Source organism: Panulirus ornatus, chromosome 58 (assembly GCF_036320965.1).
Source record: "Panulirus ornatus isolate Po-2019 chromosome 58, ASM3632096v1, whole genome shotgun sequence".
NCBI classification, from domain to species: Eukaryota; Metazoa; Arthropoda; class Malacostraca; order Decapoda; family Palinuridae; genus Panulirus; species Panulirus ornatus.
Window position 1 is genome coordinate 12,957,237 of NC_092281.1, and position 20,460 is coordinate 12,977,696.

At 38.4% G+C, this 20,460-nt stretch overlaps 1 protein-coding gene across 4 annotated transcripts; it reads right to left on the reverse strand.

Moving 5' to 3' along the window:
- Positions 1-2,962: 2,962 nt before the first annotated feature.
- LOC139766530 (uncharacterized) lies at positions 2,963-18,958 on the reverse strand. Of its 4 annotated transcripts, XM_071695307.1 has the most exons (7): positions 18,876-18,958; positions 17,398-17,492; positions 14,205-14,816; positions 13,040-13,333; positions 11,145-11,273; positions 6,571-6,670; positions 2,963-3,687 (listed from the first exon to the last, which is right to left on the reverse strand). In XM_071695307.1, exons 1-7 carry the CDS (start codon positions 18,892-18,894, stop codon positions 3,656-3,658), a joined length of 1,281 nt encoding a protein of 426 aa, XP_071551408.1. In that variant the 5' UTR covers positions 18,895-18,958; the 3' UTR covers positions 2,963-3,655. The 4 variants fall into 4 exon arrangements, with proteins under 4 accessions (XP_071551408.1, XP_071551405.1, XP_071551406.1 ...); XM_071695304.1 differs by having other exon boundaries at positions 2,963-6,670; XM_071695305.1 differs by having other exon boundaries at positions 2,963-6,670; positions 18,791-18,915.
- Positions 18,959-20,460: the final 1,502 nt, after the last annotated feature.

Here is a 20,460-nt window from a genome sequence, read left to right on the forward strand (position 1 = left end):
TTTGTTAGAATGTGATTTTGAACGGAGAAAAACTGAAGGAAGTGATGTGTTATAAATCTGGTAGTGGACATGGCAGCAATGGAACCATGGAAGCAGAGGTCAATCATAATTTGGGGAAGGGAGCAAAGGTTCTGGGAGCACTGAAGAACATGTGGAAACACAGAATGTTATCTAGGAGGGCAAAAATGGATATGTTTGAAGGATTAGTAGTCCGAACAATGTTACATGGATGTGAGGCATGGGCTATAGATAAGGCTGTGCAGGGGAGGGTGAATGTGTTGGAAATGAAATGTTTGAGGACAAAATGAGGTCTGTGGAGTAATAGATATGTGGTAAGAAAAAGAGTGTGGATAAGATAGCTGAAGAGGACATATGAAGAGAACGAGTGAGGAAAGGTTGACAAAGAGGATATATGTCCAAAGTTGAGGGAACTAGGAGATGGAAAACAGTGAAAAAGATTTCGAATGATCAGGGCCTGAACATGCAGGGGGTGAAAGGTGTGCATGGGATGAAGTGAATTAGAATAATATGGTATACATGGGTCAGCTGCTGTCAATGGACTGACCATGGAAAGGTCTGTGGGGCCTGGTAGTGGATAGAGAGCTTATGGTCTCGGTACGTTACACATGACAGCTATAGAATGGATGTGAGCAAATGTAGCCTTTCTATGTCTGTCACTGGTGCTACCTCATAAGTATATTGCACGAGGTCACAGTGGTGTGTGTGATCTAGTATTTGCAAAAATCCTCAGGAAAATGAAACATGATATTTTCCTAAGTGCACTTTCATGTAATGACACATTGTCTGGGGAGATAGAAGAATGAGATAAAAGACGTATGTATGTATGTATGTATAAAGAGGGCTGAGAGTATATATGTGAATAATAGCATGGTTATTTGGTTCAGCATTGAAAAGAGAGGTTATTTGGAGTGTGTATTTGAGTGGCAAAAACTTAGACAAAGTGTAGTGTTTAAGATACCTGAAATTGGATATGACACTGAATTGAACCATGGGAGCTGAAATGAGCCAGTGGGTGGGTGAGGGGGCAAAAGTCTTGAGAGGGAGCATTGAGGAGTGTGTGGAAAGGAAGGTCATGGTATCTTTAATAAGGGCAAAGATGGGTCTGTTTGATGGTATAATAGTGTCAGTGGTGCTATATGGGGATGCAAGGCATGGGCCTTAAACAAAAATCCAAAGGAAAGGGGAAATGTGTCGGAATGTAAATGTCTGAGGACAGTATGTGGTGTCAGGAGGGTTAATCAAATAAGAATTGATAGGGTAAGAGGAATATGTATGAGAGAGCTGATGAGGGTGTGCTGAAATGGTTTGGATGACTAAGATAGTATATATGTATCAAAAGCTGGGGGGGTGTCAAAGAAAAGGGGGGAAACTAGAAGGAGGTGCATGGAGAAACCATCTTTTCAAAGAGGATGAACAATGAAAAAGATACTACAATTTGATTGTCAATACAAGGTCCTTAAATTAATATGTGGACCTAGAGTGATAAAGTGAATGCACTTATGAGAAAACTTCAATTATCAAGAGAAACTAGAACATTTTCTTCAGAGTATTGAAAGCCAAAAATGGAATGTGTATTGAATACACAAACACTTAACTGAAGTAGTTTTCATTAATTCTAAAGATGAACATGTCTCTAAACATGAATAGATTAGAGATCCATTTACTGCAGATACTGTCTTTGGATTGACAACTTGTGAATAAGTACAACTCAAAGACTTACTGAGAGATGGTGTGTTGTGAGAGATCTTTGATCCAGGAAGTCTCTATATATAAGTTTTGGCTGCACGTTAAAAAGGAGTATCCCATCATGTCAAACAATGCCATGAGTACTCTTCTACTTGTGACATCCTACTTGAATGAAAGTGGGTTTCTACTGTTGCTGTCATGAAAGCAAGGCAACATTCTCGTTTGATAATAGACCAATGAGTAACTTTCGTTAATGACTTCATAATTCAGGAAACTTTGTGCTGAAATGCAAGATCATACATCAAATTTAGAAGTAAATGGTTGATATTAATTTTTTTTTTATTTCATTGCCATTTGAATGTCAGTGCAAAGTTCTAAATCAATATGCAGACCCAGAATGATAATGTATTCATGAGAAAACTACACCTATGGAAAGAAAACACAGAGAAAAAAAGAAGTCTGACATGTTCCTTATATTAGAAGGATTTCTTTAAAGCAGTGAAATGAAAACCAGTAATGAACCACTGACTGAAAACATGAATATTCAGCTTTACAGAGGCAGTTTTCATTTTATTTTGAGGATATTTGCATCTCCAAACTTGAATGGATATGAAATCCACTTGCTGCTAACAATGTCTTTGGACTGACAACATGAACAACTCGCACACTTATCAACTGATGATTTATTACGACAGGCATTTGATCCAGAAAATCTTTCTGAATTCTGGCTGCAGGCCAAAATGGAGTACCTGATCTTATCAGAGGAGACTATGAATGCACTTCTACCTTTGATGACATCCTCATTGCATGAAACTGGATCTTCTGCTGTTACTGTTGTGAAGACAAAGTACTATTCTCAGTTGTTACCTGAAAAGAACTACAAGTTGCTGTTTCATCAATGACTCAGAAAACTTTGTGCTGAAAAGATGACTCACACATATCATTACCCAGTAAACTGTTCTCTTCATCTTGTGAAGAACCTTATGGCCCTGCCTTCATCATCATGTGATGAATTAAAGCTTCCCACCTATGTTTAAAATCCCAGCTGATGGTTATTTCCATCAATTATCTACAGATGCCTCTAGCAGCATACCAGCACAGCTGGAAAAAACATCATGCACCTCTGTCACCCACAGGACATTTGGATGGAATCTACTGATTGCAGTTTGAGAAACTAACTTAAACGAAGCCATCCTTAACCACAATACGTGGACACACTGTACGTATGATAGGGACGATTAAAAATGGGTAACACTATATTCTCTGAACATTTATGACTAGGCAATAACAAAACTAATATATATGACAAGAAAGTGTACCAAACGAGGGCAAGTCAGACAGCATTATACAATCATGACCAGAATGTAATGTTTAATTTGCCACAGTATTAGCAGAGATACAAAGATACAGATATAACTGCTAAACACGAATAAATATTTAAATGCAGAAAAATACCATAAAATGAAAAGTTTTATGTCCTTATACTGAAATACTCTCATACAGGAGATATGAGGCATTTGTAGAAAAGAACATTCTGGAAATATGTATATTCCACGTTAAAAGATAATATAACTTTATTGTCATTTTCAAAAATTTGCAAATAAAGTGTCTATATCCCTAATCTAAGTCTCACCAGATGAGCCCAAACAGATTCTGGATGAAAAACAAAAGGCTATTGCAAATCAAATTAATCTTTAGTTTTACTCTTATGCATCTGTCGGCCCCTTATTCTGTGCAACCATTTGATCTTTGGTCTTTATACCTACTCCCACTTCCCTTACTGTATATGAATATTTTGCTCAATTATTACCCTTTGTCTACCCATGTCAGCTACAACAAAAATTGATTTTTATCACCAACCATTAGTTTAAAATCCTGTTCCTTTCAGTTGCTCAATAAGGTACAGCAGGAGCTTGTATTAACATGTTTATGTTCCTGAAGACACCCTTCAACATGGCAGGAATAAGGTGGCGCTGAAACCTGAAGAGAAGCCTGACTGAGGAATTTCTGCCAGAAGATTTTACTCAAGTCATCAGTCAAGCTGGAAACAATGGGCAAGGGGAAGAAATTGAACAGAGGTTGAAGGATAATGCTGACCTGCCTGGATACCAACACCTCACTTAATCAGTTGGAGGAGGATGTTCCTGACCCTGTTAAAGTGAATTCATATTATGCTTTGGCTGCCACTGACATCTTTCTCAGGTTTACTAACCAAAAGAACATCAGGGGTCAAAACCGGGAATGAATCTGTGAGGATCATGTTCAGCCCGGTTAAGATGCAGCAGGACTCACTAAAGCCTCATAAGCCTGGAAGGTGGACAAGGACAATAGTGAACAAATGCAGCTTTCACCTCCAGCAGCTTCCCTACCCACTCTCAGCACTTCCAACCCCATTTATGACCAGATGATGATTCAGGTGATTCCAGATTCACCCCTAGAACTATTTCCTTCTGATTCAGAGATGTCCTTGCTAGTACCTGAAAATCTCTAGCACTGAAATAGTGACCTACAACATATATAATCAATGTTGGAGCAAGGTAAGTTTACAGCACACATACTTATTTGTGAATTTCTAATGCCCCTGGAAAAACTCAGGGTGTAATAGAATATGGCTTCTCAGGAATCTCTGTTAGAAGAGAATTTCACTGCTTATATAACCCCAGGACACCTTTATGGGTGTCCTGCAGCACCAAGGCTTCACTACAACCAGAAGCAGGAAAAAGATGGACTCCTTTGGAGTGAGAAGCTCCTTGACAAGACCATGCTGACTCTTGTCAACTGATAATAATACAGCCTTGCTGAATAAGACTTTTCACTCTTGGTGCATCCTTACGTAAGTGGAGTTCTGTAATGTCTAAGTTTTTAGAAGAGACTAACAATGTGGACAGTGAACAGTTCTTTGAGAGATTCATGGATGGAGCAACGAAAGGACATAATGAGAAACTAAGATACCTGCTCATACAGATGTTATGAAATATAGTATAAGGGTGGAGGATGCACGGAAAAGAATGAATGATATGATGAATGCAGACAGCATACAAAAATTTAAGATTGTATGACAGTAAAGAATGTTTAAGAGATGGGGCCCTACAGGTGTACATCTCCCTTCTCACACAGTTCAAATAAGTAAATAATTACAGGTAATTACTAAACACCCTCCTTCACCAACATATACTCAACACTCTGCCACACCAGCATACTCTCAAAACACTCCTAAGCCAATATACACTCAAAATCCTCTTGCACCATCCATACTCTCAGCATCCTCCTACACCAACATACACTCAGTACCCTCCTACTCCATCACACACTCAACATCCTCCTACACCAACATACACTCAGTACTCCCGTATACCTAAATACACTTAACACCTTCCCACACCTACATACACTCAACACCCTCCCATACCTACATACATTCAACATCCTCCAACACCAATATATATAGACACCACCCTCCCACGAAAACATACACTAAACATCCTCCCACAACAACATAAACAACACTATCCCACACCAATATACAGTAAACACCCTCCCATAAAAACATGCACTCAACATTCTACCATACTAACGTGTACCCCCCAATCTACATGGACCTTAACGCGGTGGTGGGGATTGTGTGGAGCAGTGATGGTTTGAGCTATGGCAGCAGAGATTTTCCTTTCCCTGGTAGATTCAACCATGCTACAAAGGTCAAGCTTGAGCTCTCACACCAACATATGTAGGCTATTTCTGCTTCTATACTTTACGTTCTTCCCTTCTTGATCTATCAAAATGGAAAATGTCATTTGTTTGAGTTAAAATGAATTTCTAGGATAGAATATCCTAAACTGTTGTGAATACTGAATAGCCTTAAATGCTCCAGCACTTGGCATATAAGCCTAAATTTTATAATCCAATTCAATCCACACTAATGTACAATCAACACCCTCCTACATCATCAAACATTCATGACCCTCTCATCAACCCACACTCAACACCCTCTCAAACCAATATACACTCAATACCCTCTCACACCAACATACACTCCACACCTTCCCACACCATCACACACAACACCCTATAAAACACACTCAATACCCTCTCATATCCACATACACCCAACAACCTCCCACACCAACATACACTCAACATCCTCCCACACCAACATAAGCTCAATACCCTTCCACAACATACATTCACCACCTTTCCCCATCAACATACACTCAACATCCTCTCACAATACCAAAGGATTAACATTCATAACAAATGCAAAGATGCAAACAACTCAAACACTGAAAACTAATTTGTTGATCAACATATAACTATACCAAAATGTAACATTTTTGTGATATAATGTGATATAAATACCTAAAATACAACTGCTGATGCTAATAATAACAAGCAGTATGATAAAAAAAAGTATTTCTACTAATACTTCAATGAGATAATGTGTGAAGAATGCAGTGTGTACATAGCTCCCTACATGTTACAACTATGAAACACGTGTCACTACTTATGTAACAAATATATAACCAACAACGATAACATGACCACAAATCACCGAAACACCTCAATGAAATCAGTGTTTAGACCTTGAGGAAACAATTATCATTAATCATATCCTTGTAAACTGCCAAAACAGGTTTACAGTATTAGACATGACAGACACTGCCAAAGTAATGAGCACAAATAATCAATGTAATATTTTTCAATGATGACAACACACATTAATTCAAGTATGTTTGCTCATACAATGCCTAATTACTACACTTTTACGGCTAGATCGAAATGGACAAAATGAACATGAAAATGGCTTTTCCCCAGAATGTCTACGGCAATGCCTAATGAAGACTGAATGCCAAGGTGTGGAATAATTACAATGAACACAGCGGTGCATCTTCCTTGTTGGGGAAAGGTTGGCCCAAGGTCCACCAGCTCTCCCACGACGACCCAGCCCATTACCATTGCTCAGCCTCACCTGCAATGAAAATCACCTAATTAAACTTTTAAGTGTCTAATATTATGTAAAAAATTTTGATAAAATCTTACTGTCTTACAACATATCAAATATGGTGTGGCACCATTAAGGTGTTTCCCAAATGCTCCAAACCACACTTACACAAAATGAATCTCATGATTCCAGACCTTTGCTGAAACTGAGATGAACATAAGAACATTACTAATACTGTCTTATAATAATGTGGGAGACATTTCTAGCACCAAAAGTTTGATTACTCCAGATAACAAAAGTAAAATTTTTTAATTAACATTCATAACAATAATAATGCTCTGCTTCATCAGTTATCATGACAAAAATAAAATGCAGGTACAAATATATAAGTAGTATGAGTCATAATAATATTAAAAGAAACTTTAGGTTTATTTGTCCAAATTAACAGAACAGTACAACATTAAGTACATAAAACGATATTAACTCATGTACAGCTTCTAAATAACATATCTATACTTAGGGCAGTAACAGTCTGGCCCTGGGATTTGATTTGTATGAAGAACATCATACAGAACAGTGAATCAGGCTACTTCTGTTTAATATAAAAACTTTATATCTGATTTACATACTAAAAAATAATTTTGAAAAGTTATGCATATTTTATGATTAAGGTAATGTGACAATAAGACTACTTTAAGAGGAAGTTTGATAAGCATTCACTGTTGAGGAAGTATTGTAGGTACATAAGAACCTGATAATTCAAGTGATTTATAAACTGATTCATAATAATACCTCAGTCGAGGCACGAGTAATAGGCATATAGGCATATTTCTTATATGCAGATTTGAAATTGTGTCAATTTGGTATTGTTATGGGGACTGAGTAGAATGATCCAGAGGAGGAAGGCCTGGCATATGATGGGTCTGTATTCCAGAGGTATTCATGTTTAATATATGAACAGTGTATCTGTGATCAGAAGTTTCCATCATGAAGTCCGGGAAATCTAGCAAGCTCTTAATTCTTAGAACATACGGTGGATAAGATGTCTTTAGAATTAATCATGAGAAAATTTTCCTCAATACCTCTATAAATAATATATATGTCACACTATAAACTATGCTTCACCTGCGTGGTCACCCACTCTTAAAAATATAAAAACAAATATACTTTCGATACAGTGCCACAAAATAGCACCTAATTTTGCATGAGCTAACACAACCATTATCCAAACTTGACACAAACAAACCCCTCATATATCTAACACCTACTGATAAATATTAGGAACACGATACCATAACAGCCCTTCAGCATGCTAACCTCTTCTCAGACCACCAGATCTTATGTTATTTATGTTTCACATGTACTCCCAAACCCCCATACTTACAGACATCCCCCTCACCCATCCTAGGAAGCATTAGCAAGATAAAGCACACTAAAATGACTTGACATATACTAAAAATCACCCCCTCCCAACTTAATCTTGAACTTCATTTCGTCAAAAATACACCCATCTGACACTACTTCCTAGAAAAACAAAATCACACAACTCTGCACTCTGGACACCAACCATCTCTTCTTCACTACAAACACCAATTCAGCATATCGCATGACCTCTCCTTTCTAAAATGCAACTTCCACACTAAAAACAACATCTGCTCCTCAAATGTTCTGCTATATTCTTGCCCAGAAAATCACACATCACGACACTTCATAACCTACAGTCCTGAACGGTATATGTGGCTGACTTCCTGAATTCTGCAAGAGGCTCATAAAAGGGGTCCTGAGGTTGCAAGGTTCAGGTTAACAACAAAAGGAACTCATTTTTTTAAACATGGTCCATTTTGAGAAAAGTGACACCTGTGATTATTTCTTCTTGCCTTTTTTGGACATAAGAAAAGGGTGCAGTGAGCTTTTTAGGGATACCATATCAAGGGAATATTTTAAGAAAGTTCTGTATTTCCAAAATCTAAATAAAAGAAGTTGAGTCATGAGTTAACCCGTATAATGTTTCAAACAGTGAATTTTACACTGTTGAACACAAACACTCTTATGAAGAACTAATGTAGCATGTTATAATGTAGTACTATTGTAATTACTATGATGCAGTTGGAAGCCAGCTAAGGAAGAAGTGACCAGGATGCAGATGGCAGCCAACTAAGAAAAAAGTGAAGTCTTCACAAAAGTGTTACTTAGGTGCCTAGATCCATCTTATGTTTGCTAATTCAGGACTACTCAGCTTGTTGACTTGTTAAAACAAGGCTCTAGGGCTAGTCTTACATCTTAACATGCTACATACACAATTCCTATTCTTTTTGTCTTCAAAGTTTTTCTAGCTCACTTTTTTCATTGTGAATCACTGTATTCACAATGATATAGGTTGGGAGGGGTTATGGTTGCAGGAAATGGGCATTTTACTTAGTTTTCACAATCATTTCTCATCATCTCTTAAACCTTTTTATTTTGACACGTGTCCAAAGCCAGAACATCCAGGTTTCTTTCCTCAAACATACTACCTATCTCTCCTTTCTTCTCATCTTGGTTACATTCAGACACTCCAATCTGAGCCTTTGAGGAAGATGAGCACTCCCCACCTAACTCCTGTTTCCTCTTTTAGAAACTGAAATACGAGAAGGGGAGGGTTTCCAGCCCCCTTCAGTCACCTTCTGCAACATGCTAGGAATATGTGGGAAGTATTCTTTTTCCTCTATCTACACACACACATATATATTTTCATTTATTTATATATTTTTTCATACATGCTCACCATTTCCTACATGAGTGAGGCAGTGTCAAGAACGGATGACATTGCCTTAAAGGGAAAAATCCTCACTTGACTCCTTGCTGTGTTCTTTCTTTTGGAAATTAATATAGGAAGGGAGGATTTCCAGCTACCTGCTCCCTTCCCCCTTAGTCACCTATGACATGCAGGGATACATGGGCAGTATTCTTTCTCCCCTATCCTTAGGGCAATGGTTATGGGAGTGATGAAGAATGTGGAAAGAGAGAACATTATCTCACAGAGCAAAAATGGGTATGTTTGAATGAACAGTAGTTCCAACAATATTTTATGGTTGCGAGGCATGGCTGGATATATTGGATATGGAATATATAAGGACAGTATGTGGTGTGAGGTGGTTTAATCGAGTGAGTAATGAAAGCTTAAGAGAGATGTGTGGAAATAAAATGAGTGTGGTTGAGAGAACAAAAGAGGGTTTGTTGAAATGGTTTGGACATTGGGAGAATGAGTGAGGAAAGGTGAATATGTGTATAAATATGTATATGAGTGGATGGGTCTTTGTTTGCCTGTCTCTTGGTGCTACCTCGCTAATGCAGGAAAAGGAGATCAAGTATAATGATATTAAAAATGTTTAGAAAGACAGATATCATTCACCTAGTTCATTTTAATGACAGCATGTTACTCCTCCATATGCCATACTACCCCAATTCACTCTATCCCATGCAACCCTTTCACCCTCTTGCAAGCTCAGGCCTGAGTACTAAAAATCTTTTTCATTCCATCCTATCTCCGATTTGATCGTCTATTTCTCCTTGTCCCCTCCACTTCTGGCACATATGTATATCCTCTTTGTTAATCTTAACTCATTTATCTCCATATATCCAAACCATTTCAGCATACCCTCTTCAACTCTCTCAACATACTCTTCTTAATACCATATCTCTCTCTTACCCTATTATTACTTCCTTAATCAACCCTCCACACACTACATATTGTTCTCAAACATTTAATTTCCAATGCATCCACCCTTCTCCAATTCTCATCATTAGCCTATGCCTCGCATTCGTACTTCACTCAGACTGCTATACCTTCAAAAACACCCATTTTCACCCTCCCAGAGAGCATCCTCTCTTTCCACACATTCCTTAAAGATCCCAGAACCTTTAAGGTTTTGAACTGGATTGATCACGTAGATAGTGAACAGTTCTTTGAAAGATATAAAGAGAGGACAACCAGGGATATGACATGAGATTCAATGACAAAAGTTGAGACATAAAGAAGTACTTTTTTAAATAAAAGAGTGGTGAATGAATGGAATAAACTGAAAGAGGATGTGGTGAATGTAGACACTACACAAAAGTTTAAAAAGTATGACTAAAATTTTTTTAGAGATGGGGCCCAATGGATGTGAAAGTCCCTCTATGTACAGTAGAAATACGTAATCAATCACAAAACTGAAGAGCAGCTAATCAGGATATAAGAATCAGAAAAAAAAGAGCTGTTGAGGATAAAGTGAACAGCTAAATGAGAAGAATCAGAAAAAAGTTATTGAGAATGAAGTGAAGTGCTAAATCAGATATTCAAGAGTGTTTTCACACTGGATGATACTATTGCCCCAACACCAATCAGATGAAATGGGAAGGAGGTCTTTGAAAGCATTCTGGTATCTACAAAAGACATAAACAAAATACTAAAAAGGATGAGTGACAATTTGATGTCCCATCTTTAGTAGCACAACATAAAATGTGATGTGGTAAGACTAACCGGTGGGTGGGGAGGCTGGCTTGGTAAATTCAGCTGACTGGTCAGCTGACTGTACAACTCTGGTTGATTCTCACAGTTGTAAGCCTCTAGTCCTTGAAATCCATCGTAAGAACTGCTTCCACCAGCGTTCTGATGAATACAGTATGTTAACAATATATCTGATATTATAAGGATAAAATGAAAAAAAAGGTAAAGACTAATTTTTAGTAGAGTATAGTACAGGCTAGAATGAGCATTCCTATGTATCTCCTTGAAGGTCATATTGGAAAAATTCTAACCAGAACTAAATAAACACCCCAAATCCATCTACAGCTTCTTTCAACGGATCAAGATATCTAGACTATTTCCAGCTAGGTAGTAAACACAAAAGGCAACTGCAGCATCCCCTAAAAACAAACCTTAGTTTGAGCAAGATCCTGTCACTTGACCACAACTCCAGCTGGGAACAACGTGGAGTGGCCAGTAGGATTAGCCTATTCTACTGTAAAGAACAAACATATCTATTTTGTCTCCTTTTTGGTTATGAGTGAAATGGGCCAGGAAAATCAGTGCCTTAACTGTAATGACACCATGCTAAAAAGGGGCACACATTTTACCCATTTCTTGAGATTACAGTTAATTACTGTCACATAATATTTTCTAACTGCACTATGCATACATACCCATTGGGTATATCTCTTGTGAAATCAACAGATGTCCTACTGTCTACCATTTCATTGATATGCAAAATGGAGGCCTTAAAAGCTTCATCTCATTAATCCAACCCTGGGTAGAACCCTTACTAATGCATCAGTCAGCTTCATTAAACACTAACATACAGAACACTGAAGCAGAAATATGGATAATTATTGGAAGGCTTAAAAACTAGGTAAAACAAAACATAAACATGCTATACACATTGCCATGCCTTTGAACGACCCTAAAACTCAAGAAGCTACTTCTTACTGATGCTGATCAAATATCTTAACTTCATTCACTGTAGACCCATTTTTTTTTTTTTTGCTCATCACACCTAGTGTGATGATATTACTACTGTCGTTGAGGGAGAGGTTCCAACACTTTTAGATTGTTTCTTACAAAATCAGCAGACTGCATATCACCAATAACCAAAATTCCAAGTGTGGATAAAAAAGATATTGTATCTGAAACCAGCCTCATTAAACAAATCTCAAAATGGTCAGGATGAGAAATTAAACATTCCTGTGGTTATTATAGCAATGATGGCACTTATCACAAGAAACGAAGACATCTGCCTGCCCCTTTTTGATAATCATGGTACTTGTGCACTCGCAATGCAGCAGTGCCTACCAACATGGAAGAAAATTAAGTGAGAAGCTATTGTGCTCACACTGCAGCTGCCTTTTGTATTCACAGCCTACTGCCTGAAGGTAGAACCTATCTTGATGATACTAGTGGGTATTCTAGCTAAAAATCTTCAGTTTCTTTCATTCAAGACAAAATTATTGCAGCAAGAAACCAAAGTCAATGATCTTCTTGGTCCAATTTACTTAACAACATAGATAAAAGTTTATCATTTAAATCTAGTGACTGGAGCTAAAATTCTCAACTCTGAAATAAAACCTGGTTTTAAAGCTTATGAAATATCCAATTTATTCACCGAAGATATACACTAGTACTGATAATTCTGTGTTTCATCTCTACTGCACTACTAATCTATCAACTAAGATAAAAAACTGTGCCAGATATCAACAGTAAATCTATACAACAAGATGAGTAAAATTCTTACCTAATGGAGCCTAAAAGAAGCTAAAATGCTTATTGCAACATGCTTTTCAGTTACCTATATTCTTAATTATCAATGTGGTATTCATTCCCATACATGGAGTTACTTAAGAAATGCTATACCAATGTCTCAAAGCTACTAACTAACCCACCTCTTGCACTCTGGAGGGTCCTGGGTTGTGTTGGGCATCAGTGTCTGGGTGGTGAGAACCAACCTGCCCAGTGGTGTCTTGGGGCAGGTTCCCATGGTGGTTCATGGCTGAGGCTTCAAATTTACAAAGAAAACTTTCAGTCGTGTGATCCTCCAAGACTTCTTTGCTCTCACCACTTAGCCTCATACTGTCGGATAAGGGATGGTAATCTATTTCACTATGAAATGATAGGTCGTGCTTGTCATCACAGTTCTCCGGTAGTTCCTCCTTTACTAAGGTTTCATCAAATATTTCCTGGAATCAAAAATATTTTATAATTGTTATGAGTATTCAACACTTTTTTACATAAATTTTTCTGTCCTCCACACAATAATCCTAAAAAAGAAATACTTATTACTGTGTCTACATTTCAGTCATGATGGTGAGAGGTGTGTACTAGAGAGAGAGAACTGGAATGATGATGTATATGAGGGATGATGTGCACCTCACAGGTTGAACAAGGGCATATGAAGCAACCAAGGTAAAACATGGAGTAGTCAGTGAATCTCTGATATGAATAGTAGACACAAGCTTCACTACATATACATGAAAATGAAGGCCAGAAACTAGATGTATGCAAAAGAGGCCATTACACCTACTTATGACCATCCGTACATGACCAAGAAAAAATATAAATTACAAAAGAGAAATGATGAAATATGAACTAAAGAATCTTAAATGAAAGGTATTAAAGAAGTTACAGAATCATATAATAAAGCCGGTTAATAAAAAATTAGATAATCATGATAGAAACAGTTGAATAAAAGAATGCTACACAGGTATATGAATTCTCCATGCCATGTTAACATGTGTCCGACTTATGTCCATTTTGAGACCTAACAGGTTGGTCAGAATAGAACTCAGAAGTATGTCGGGAAGGGAGTGTATTCACCTGTTTCTCTCATGCTACTTCACAAAAGTGGGAAACGGAATTGAGTGTACTAGTATAAAAAATCCTCGATGGTGCCCACCTGTAATGTCTGCACTTTTTACCTCCAACAGCCTTAGACATGACCCTGAATTACTTTTTTCAGAGAAATATAACCAATGTTTAAACAGCACACTATGAACTTGCAAATCTTAAAGACAGGAGATGTAACTTCTGTGGTACTGTAACATGACTCACCTTAAATGGCATATCAGGGGTGCACTCTAATTCAGAATTATCAGCTAGTTGGGAAGTCTGGGGTTCAAGTATTTGCTCTTCACTAATGTCACCTGAAAGATTTAATCTCTGAGGTGCATCTTCCTCACTTGCCTCATCTAACTGTTCACTGCCCACATAATATCTTGCTTGCTCACTCTGTGTGCCTGACTGTGAACATTCCTCTTGGTTTTCACAACTATTTGAGGCTGTTTCAGAAACTGGTGCTGTTGGTACAGTACTCTCCTCTTTTCTTCTTCTCTTGGGCTTTGGATTGGTCTCGTTATTACTTGAGCTGCCACAGTCTTGAGTTTCATTATCATCTGGTACTGCCAAGCCTTTGATACGTAGAGCCTCTGCAGCCCTGATGAGACTTGCAAGGTCATTCTGTGCCACACTTGCAACACCTGCATACATATAACTCAGCAGAGCTTCTAGTTCTTTAGATGCAACATCTTTCAGTACAACGATAGGATGCTTGCAGGATGTATGTTGAAACATGTCCTCAAAGTATTCACTGCATGCTGCAAGCACCAGCTTATGTGCATAGTAGAACTTGCCTTCACATGCTACCGTCACATCGGTATAGTTTTCCTGAAAAAAAAATTGTAATTAGGAAAGTATAAAATCTTACCATCAAGCTACAGAAGAGATAAGCTGTATTACAGCAAAAATCTGGTGACCTGCACAAGAGCTGGTTCCACAAGAATTCAAAGGAACATCTAACAGGGGCAGTGGCAGATTTTAAAAAGTGTGTGTGTGTGTGTGTGTGTGTGTGTGTGTGTGTGTGTGTGTGTGTGTATCACTGGAGCAAAAGCTTTCACAACATACTGCATACTGCATTCTATACAAGTAAGTCTTAAAGAATGGGAGGCTGAGCCCCCTTGCTTTTCAAAGTGGAGAAGCTCCAGCCCTCCCTCTGTGCTACCGCCACTGTCAAATGAAGGTGTAAAACTGAAAAACTGACATATACTAACTCCAAAGCAAAGATGAGCTTAAAATAACATCTCCTCCATAACCATTCACTGATTCACAGATCTTGTGATGCACCATGCATCCTTATGAGGTGAAAATACTGCCACTCATGCTCTTGACAAGGAAGGAAGGTTTTTTAATAAACTCTCAAGGCACTACATCATCGTGTATATACCTTAACTTTGTCCAGAGCGAGAGTGGCAGTATTTCCACCTTATAAGAATGCATAATGCAATGGAAACAAAAGTGACATAATCAGGCTATCAAAACAATATGACCCATATAAAGACCATGGTCCTGAAGAAAGCTCCCTGTAAGTGCTGCAAAAATGTGTGGAAGGACTTGCTAGACCATCAGAGGCGTTGCTCAATGAATTATTAGTGGACGCTGTAGTTCCAAGGATTTTGAAGAAAGGGGATCAAAAAACTGCACTTAACTATAGGTCAGTCTCCCTAACAAGTGTTGTTTGTAGAACATTGTATAAGATAATCAGAAAGCAAATGAATGACTACTTACAAAGGAGAAACTTTCTAAATGGAAAACATAAACAGTCTTCTGAGCTTCTTTGACAGGATAAGCTTCATCTTGGATCAAAGAGAAGGATAGGTAGAATGTATTCTTAGACTGCCAGAAAGCCTTTTATATGGTTCCTCGTTGTAGAATGATTAAAACAGTAGATCTACTCAGTGGTTTGAAGTCTACCTTACAGTAAGGGAGTGCAGGTAAGAGGTGAAATTATTGAAGTGGGTTGGAATTATAAGTGGCATGCCACAGTGCTTGGCCTTGGATCCACTGCTGCTCTTGGTGTATACAAATGACTTGCTTGATGTACTAGAACCACAACTAAATATGTTTGTGGGTGGTGCCTAGATCATGAGAGAAATAAAGAATTATGATGATGCATCTAAAGTTGGCAGGGGTGTATCTCGGGGAAATAGCGCCTATCGCAAGCACTGAAATTGTGCCCCTGGCTTGATTAAAAATGTACATACAGTGGATGTATATAAAAATATATACAGTGTAATTATAAACTGTTGAAGAGTTGGGCCGAACTTAAATTCATATAAACTCTTAAAGACTTATTTGATCAAAATTGTAATATAGAACCAGTAATGCAACTGATAGTAGTAAAATATTACTATAGCTGAAAAGTAAGCGAGTTTCTTTTTCATCTCACAAAACCAAACCGTTAAAAATGTCATTCGGGTAGCATATGTCAAAAAACAAACCTGCTGAGTGGCACCCCCTTCAAGTGGTGCCCAGGGCACCTGCCCACCTGCCATACCCTAGATATGACCCTGAAAGTTGGTCAAATGATTGGATGATGAGATTCAATCCAAGTAAGTGCGAGGTGATGAGGTTAGGAGAGTGAAAGACCTCGGTGTGATTATTAGCCACCTGGAAATTCAGTACATGAATTTGCATGTGAAAGAGAGCTAAGGATTGACACTGCATCTCATCTGTTGCCAGAGAACTGTGAAAGAGGTAAACTGTCTACTGGGGAATACGAGAATCATTCATATATATGCACAAGATGTTCATAAACTTATTCACTACACATATCAGACCAAAACTGAATTTTGCCTCACAAGGCTGGTCGCTGTACCTTAAGAATCACAAAGATCTGATTAAGGGAATACTGAGAAGAGCAACTAGGATGGTACCTGAATTAAGAAAACTAGAGACTACAAAGCCGTCCACAATGGAGGACATGAGAGAGAAGGGGAACCTGATAACAGCCTTCAAGTTTCCAAATTAGCTGGTTGACAATGAATACCTTCAATTCTTCAAAAGATGCAGCACCAAATTAACCACAAGTTATAATAAAAAGTGGTTAAAATTTTTCTAAATAAAACTAACCACCGAGGCAGTGAATGCTCGTTGTTTACAAAGGTTTCAAAAGCTACTTGATCACACAAAAAAGTTCAGGAGATGGGGCCCTACAAGTGTAGAAGTCTCTCCCCATACTGTACAAATAGGTGATTAATTACTGTATTCACCACGTAGCAAAATAAGATGGATGCTTGTACAGTTCTACTGCAAACATTATAAACTCAAAATTTTAAATTAAGCAGCAAAACTGATTTGCTTCCAGCAAAAAACATCTACTTAGGCTTAATGATGCTCAAAGAGCTTGTGAATAATTTATCTCTATAAAAGATAAAATCACTAAATTTACATAAGAAAGGTTACTACCTACCTTATCCCTGAGTTTGGAGATCACATTTGAAAATGTGAGGCTGTGGTACTTCCATGACAAAACAAGCATTCTATCACCCATCTTGATACAATCATCTGAAAATATAACATCAAATTTCACACGAGTGTATAATGAGGCGAGAAAATATTCTTAGTAGGGAAAAAGTAACATTTACCTAAAACCATGGTCCCAAGACACTTATGAGTTAAACCTTTTTGTCTGTGCTTTGGACACTAATAATCTCTCTTAAAACAGATACTGATTCAGTACATAACAAATTCCTTTTGACCTAAAACTTTCACACTGAAGGTACTGAACACTCAACCCTTTTACATTCACGGAAAGCTTTACCACATGATTGATCTCAAAAAACATCCTCTTTGAGAATTCCCAACACAATTCCAAGGCGAAAGCAATACTGTCCTCATTCCTCTCCAATAGCAATGATGAAGTAGTCCTTCGTGGGTATTAAAAGTCTAAATTCACTTTTACCTTATTAATTCTTTTATGTTGGATGCTCCAGTCACTGATAAAAGTCTACATCATTTAGAATATGGAGAGGATTTTGACAGGGGAAAAGGAAGAGACAAGGGAAAGTATGAATATTTGGGGAAGCAAAAACCTGTCTTTCAAAATGTGCCAGGAGTTAGTTACTATGAGAAATATGAAAGGGTAGAGCATTACAAAGCTTCCAGGTGTAGGAAAAGAAATAGTTATCTCTCTCATTTTGAAAGGATAAAATCTATAAGGGTACAAAAACTCAGAATGTTCATGGTTTATGGTAAAAAAAAAAAAAAAAAGTGTGGAAGTTGGTAGACTAAATGAACTGCAGAAGAATCACCATCTGGTGGGACCTTGTCGTCTCTTATTACCAGGCAGGACCTATTTTTGTCTCAGTATTCAGCAGGACCCGGACACATCTCACTATAAGGCGGGACAATGATTGTACTTGTCAGGATCTGGTCTTCTCCCATTATCCATTTAGCAGGACGGGGTTGTGTTTCAATACATGGCAAGAACTGGTCTTGTCTCAGTACCTGGAAGGACCTGGTCTTGACTCTTTGCCTGGCAGGACCTGGACTAGTCTCAATACCTGGTTGAACCTGGTCTTGTATTAGTACCTTGCAGGACCTGATTTTGATAAAACCTGGAAAGACCCGGTCTTCCGTCTTAATACTTGACTGAACCTGACCTTGTTTCAGTACCTGATCTCACCTAAGTATCTGGCTGGACCAAGTCTTGTCTCAAAATCTGGCACATGACTTGGTCTCGTCTCAGAACCTGGCAGGACCTGGGCTTAACTCTGTACCTGGCTCGCAGCAGAAGCAAAGAGCGGGTGATCCCCCTCTCCCGCAGCAGAAGCAACAGCGGGTGATCCCCCTCTCGCACGTACCTGTGTGTCACAGTCTCTACAATGCTACATCAGTACAAGGCTACACCAGTGCAAGGAATACACTAGTACAAGGCCATGTACTCACAGGTTGATAATGTTGTCATGAAGCGGCACCTAGTATGTACGATACATTTGTTTGTTGTGGTTTATGACGTCATTGATAGGTCTTCGTACGAGTACGAAAACTGACGTGTCCCTCTACTTGTCTAGGTCTGGCTTTGGCAGAATCCATATATAAAGTACATATGTAGATATTACACCGAGTAGAGCATGTAAATCCTTTTAGAAATAGAAGATAATCAAATGTGATCCTCATAATGAATACAAAAAATGACCGACGACACAAGGAACAGAAGAAAATAAAAGAAGAATATACTGAACCAGATTAAGTAACTGACTACCACCAGAGAACTGAGGAGAGACGACACCAGTGTATATAAAGTAACTACTAATTATTTACAAACATGTATTTAAAGTAACTACTAATTATTTACAAGCACATGAGGATTATTAACACCTAAATCATGCCATAAAAAATGATCTACTTGTCTAATACAAACATATCTACTTGACATTTTTTTATGGGTCAATGTACGACGACGTGTATCAAGACGAAGGACCTGTATTAAGTGTATCAATGAGAGACACATGACAAGTGTCTGAGACACAGACAGGAACCGTCCACAATACTTGCATGAATTAGGGATGGATGGGGGACATGAACTCACTGCCATGTTCCATAATGGATAAGAAATGTACCAACTTGCACGATTAAATACGTGGAATGAAAACTTTGGGGAAATGTAAGTGGATAACAGCAACGGAATGTTATCTTCTACAGATAAGAATACGGTACTATAATGAAAGTGATAAGACAACACAGAAATGAAACAGAAAAGAAAAGTGGACACGAGATATAAAAATCAAGTCAAGTCTGGAACTTTATAGGACAAGAAAAGCACACACACACACACCTCCCTCACACGTTAAACGTGTGAGGTTGAGGTATGAGTTAGAGAAGTTAGGTACAAGGGTGAGGTGGAGAGGTGAGGTATAGGAGTGAGGTAGAGAGGTGAGGTACAGTGGTGAGGTAGAGAGGTGAGGTACAGTGGTGAGGTAGAAAGGTGAGGCACAGTGGTGAGGTAGAGAGGTGAGGTACAGTGGTGAGGTAAAAAGGTGAGGTACAGTGGTGAGGTAGAAAGGTGAGGTACAGTGGTGAGGTAGAGAGGTGAGGTACAGTGGTGAGGTAGAAAGGTGAGGTACAGTGGTGAGGTAGAAAGGTGAGGTACAGTGGTGAGGTAGAGAGGTGAGGCACAGTGGTGAGGTAGAAAGGTGAGTTACAGAGGTGAGGTGGAGAGGTAAGGTACATGGGTGGGGTAGGCATAGGGGTGAGGTGCATAGGTGAGGTAATAGGGTAGTACCACCGACCCAACATATTTACCCCACAGCCACGTAGGTCATGGAAGGGGCAAGCGAAGATACCTCAGGAAGGTTACGTCACTCCCTGTTCAGGCTATCGTGAGGCAACAGTCACTTCTTGCATCATCATGTGAAACAACAACCACTACTGATTGCAACATCATGAGACTACAACTACCACAACTCGCACTTTCATGAGACACTACAACCTACAACCACCACTTAATACACCATCATGAGACAGTACAACC

Excerpts from the sequence above, each read along its gene's own strand:
- LOC139766530 (XM_071695304.1), bottom strand. Across the intron at positions 14,817-17,397 it reads TCTCCAAACTCAGGGATAAG|GAAAACTATACCGATGTGAC; the intron begins GTAGGTAGTAAC and ends TTTTTTTTTCAG. Across the intron at positions 11,274-13,039 it reads GACCCTCCAGAGTGCAAGAG|AACGCTGGTGGAAGCAGTTC; the intron begins GTGGGTTAGTTA and ends TGTATTCATCAG.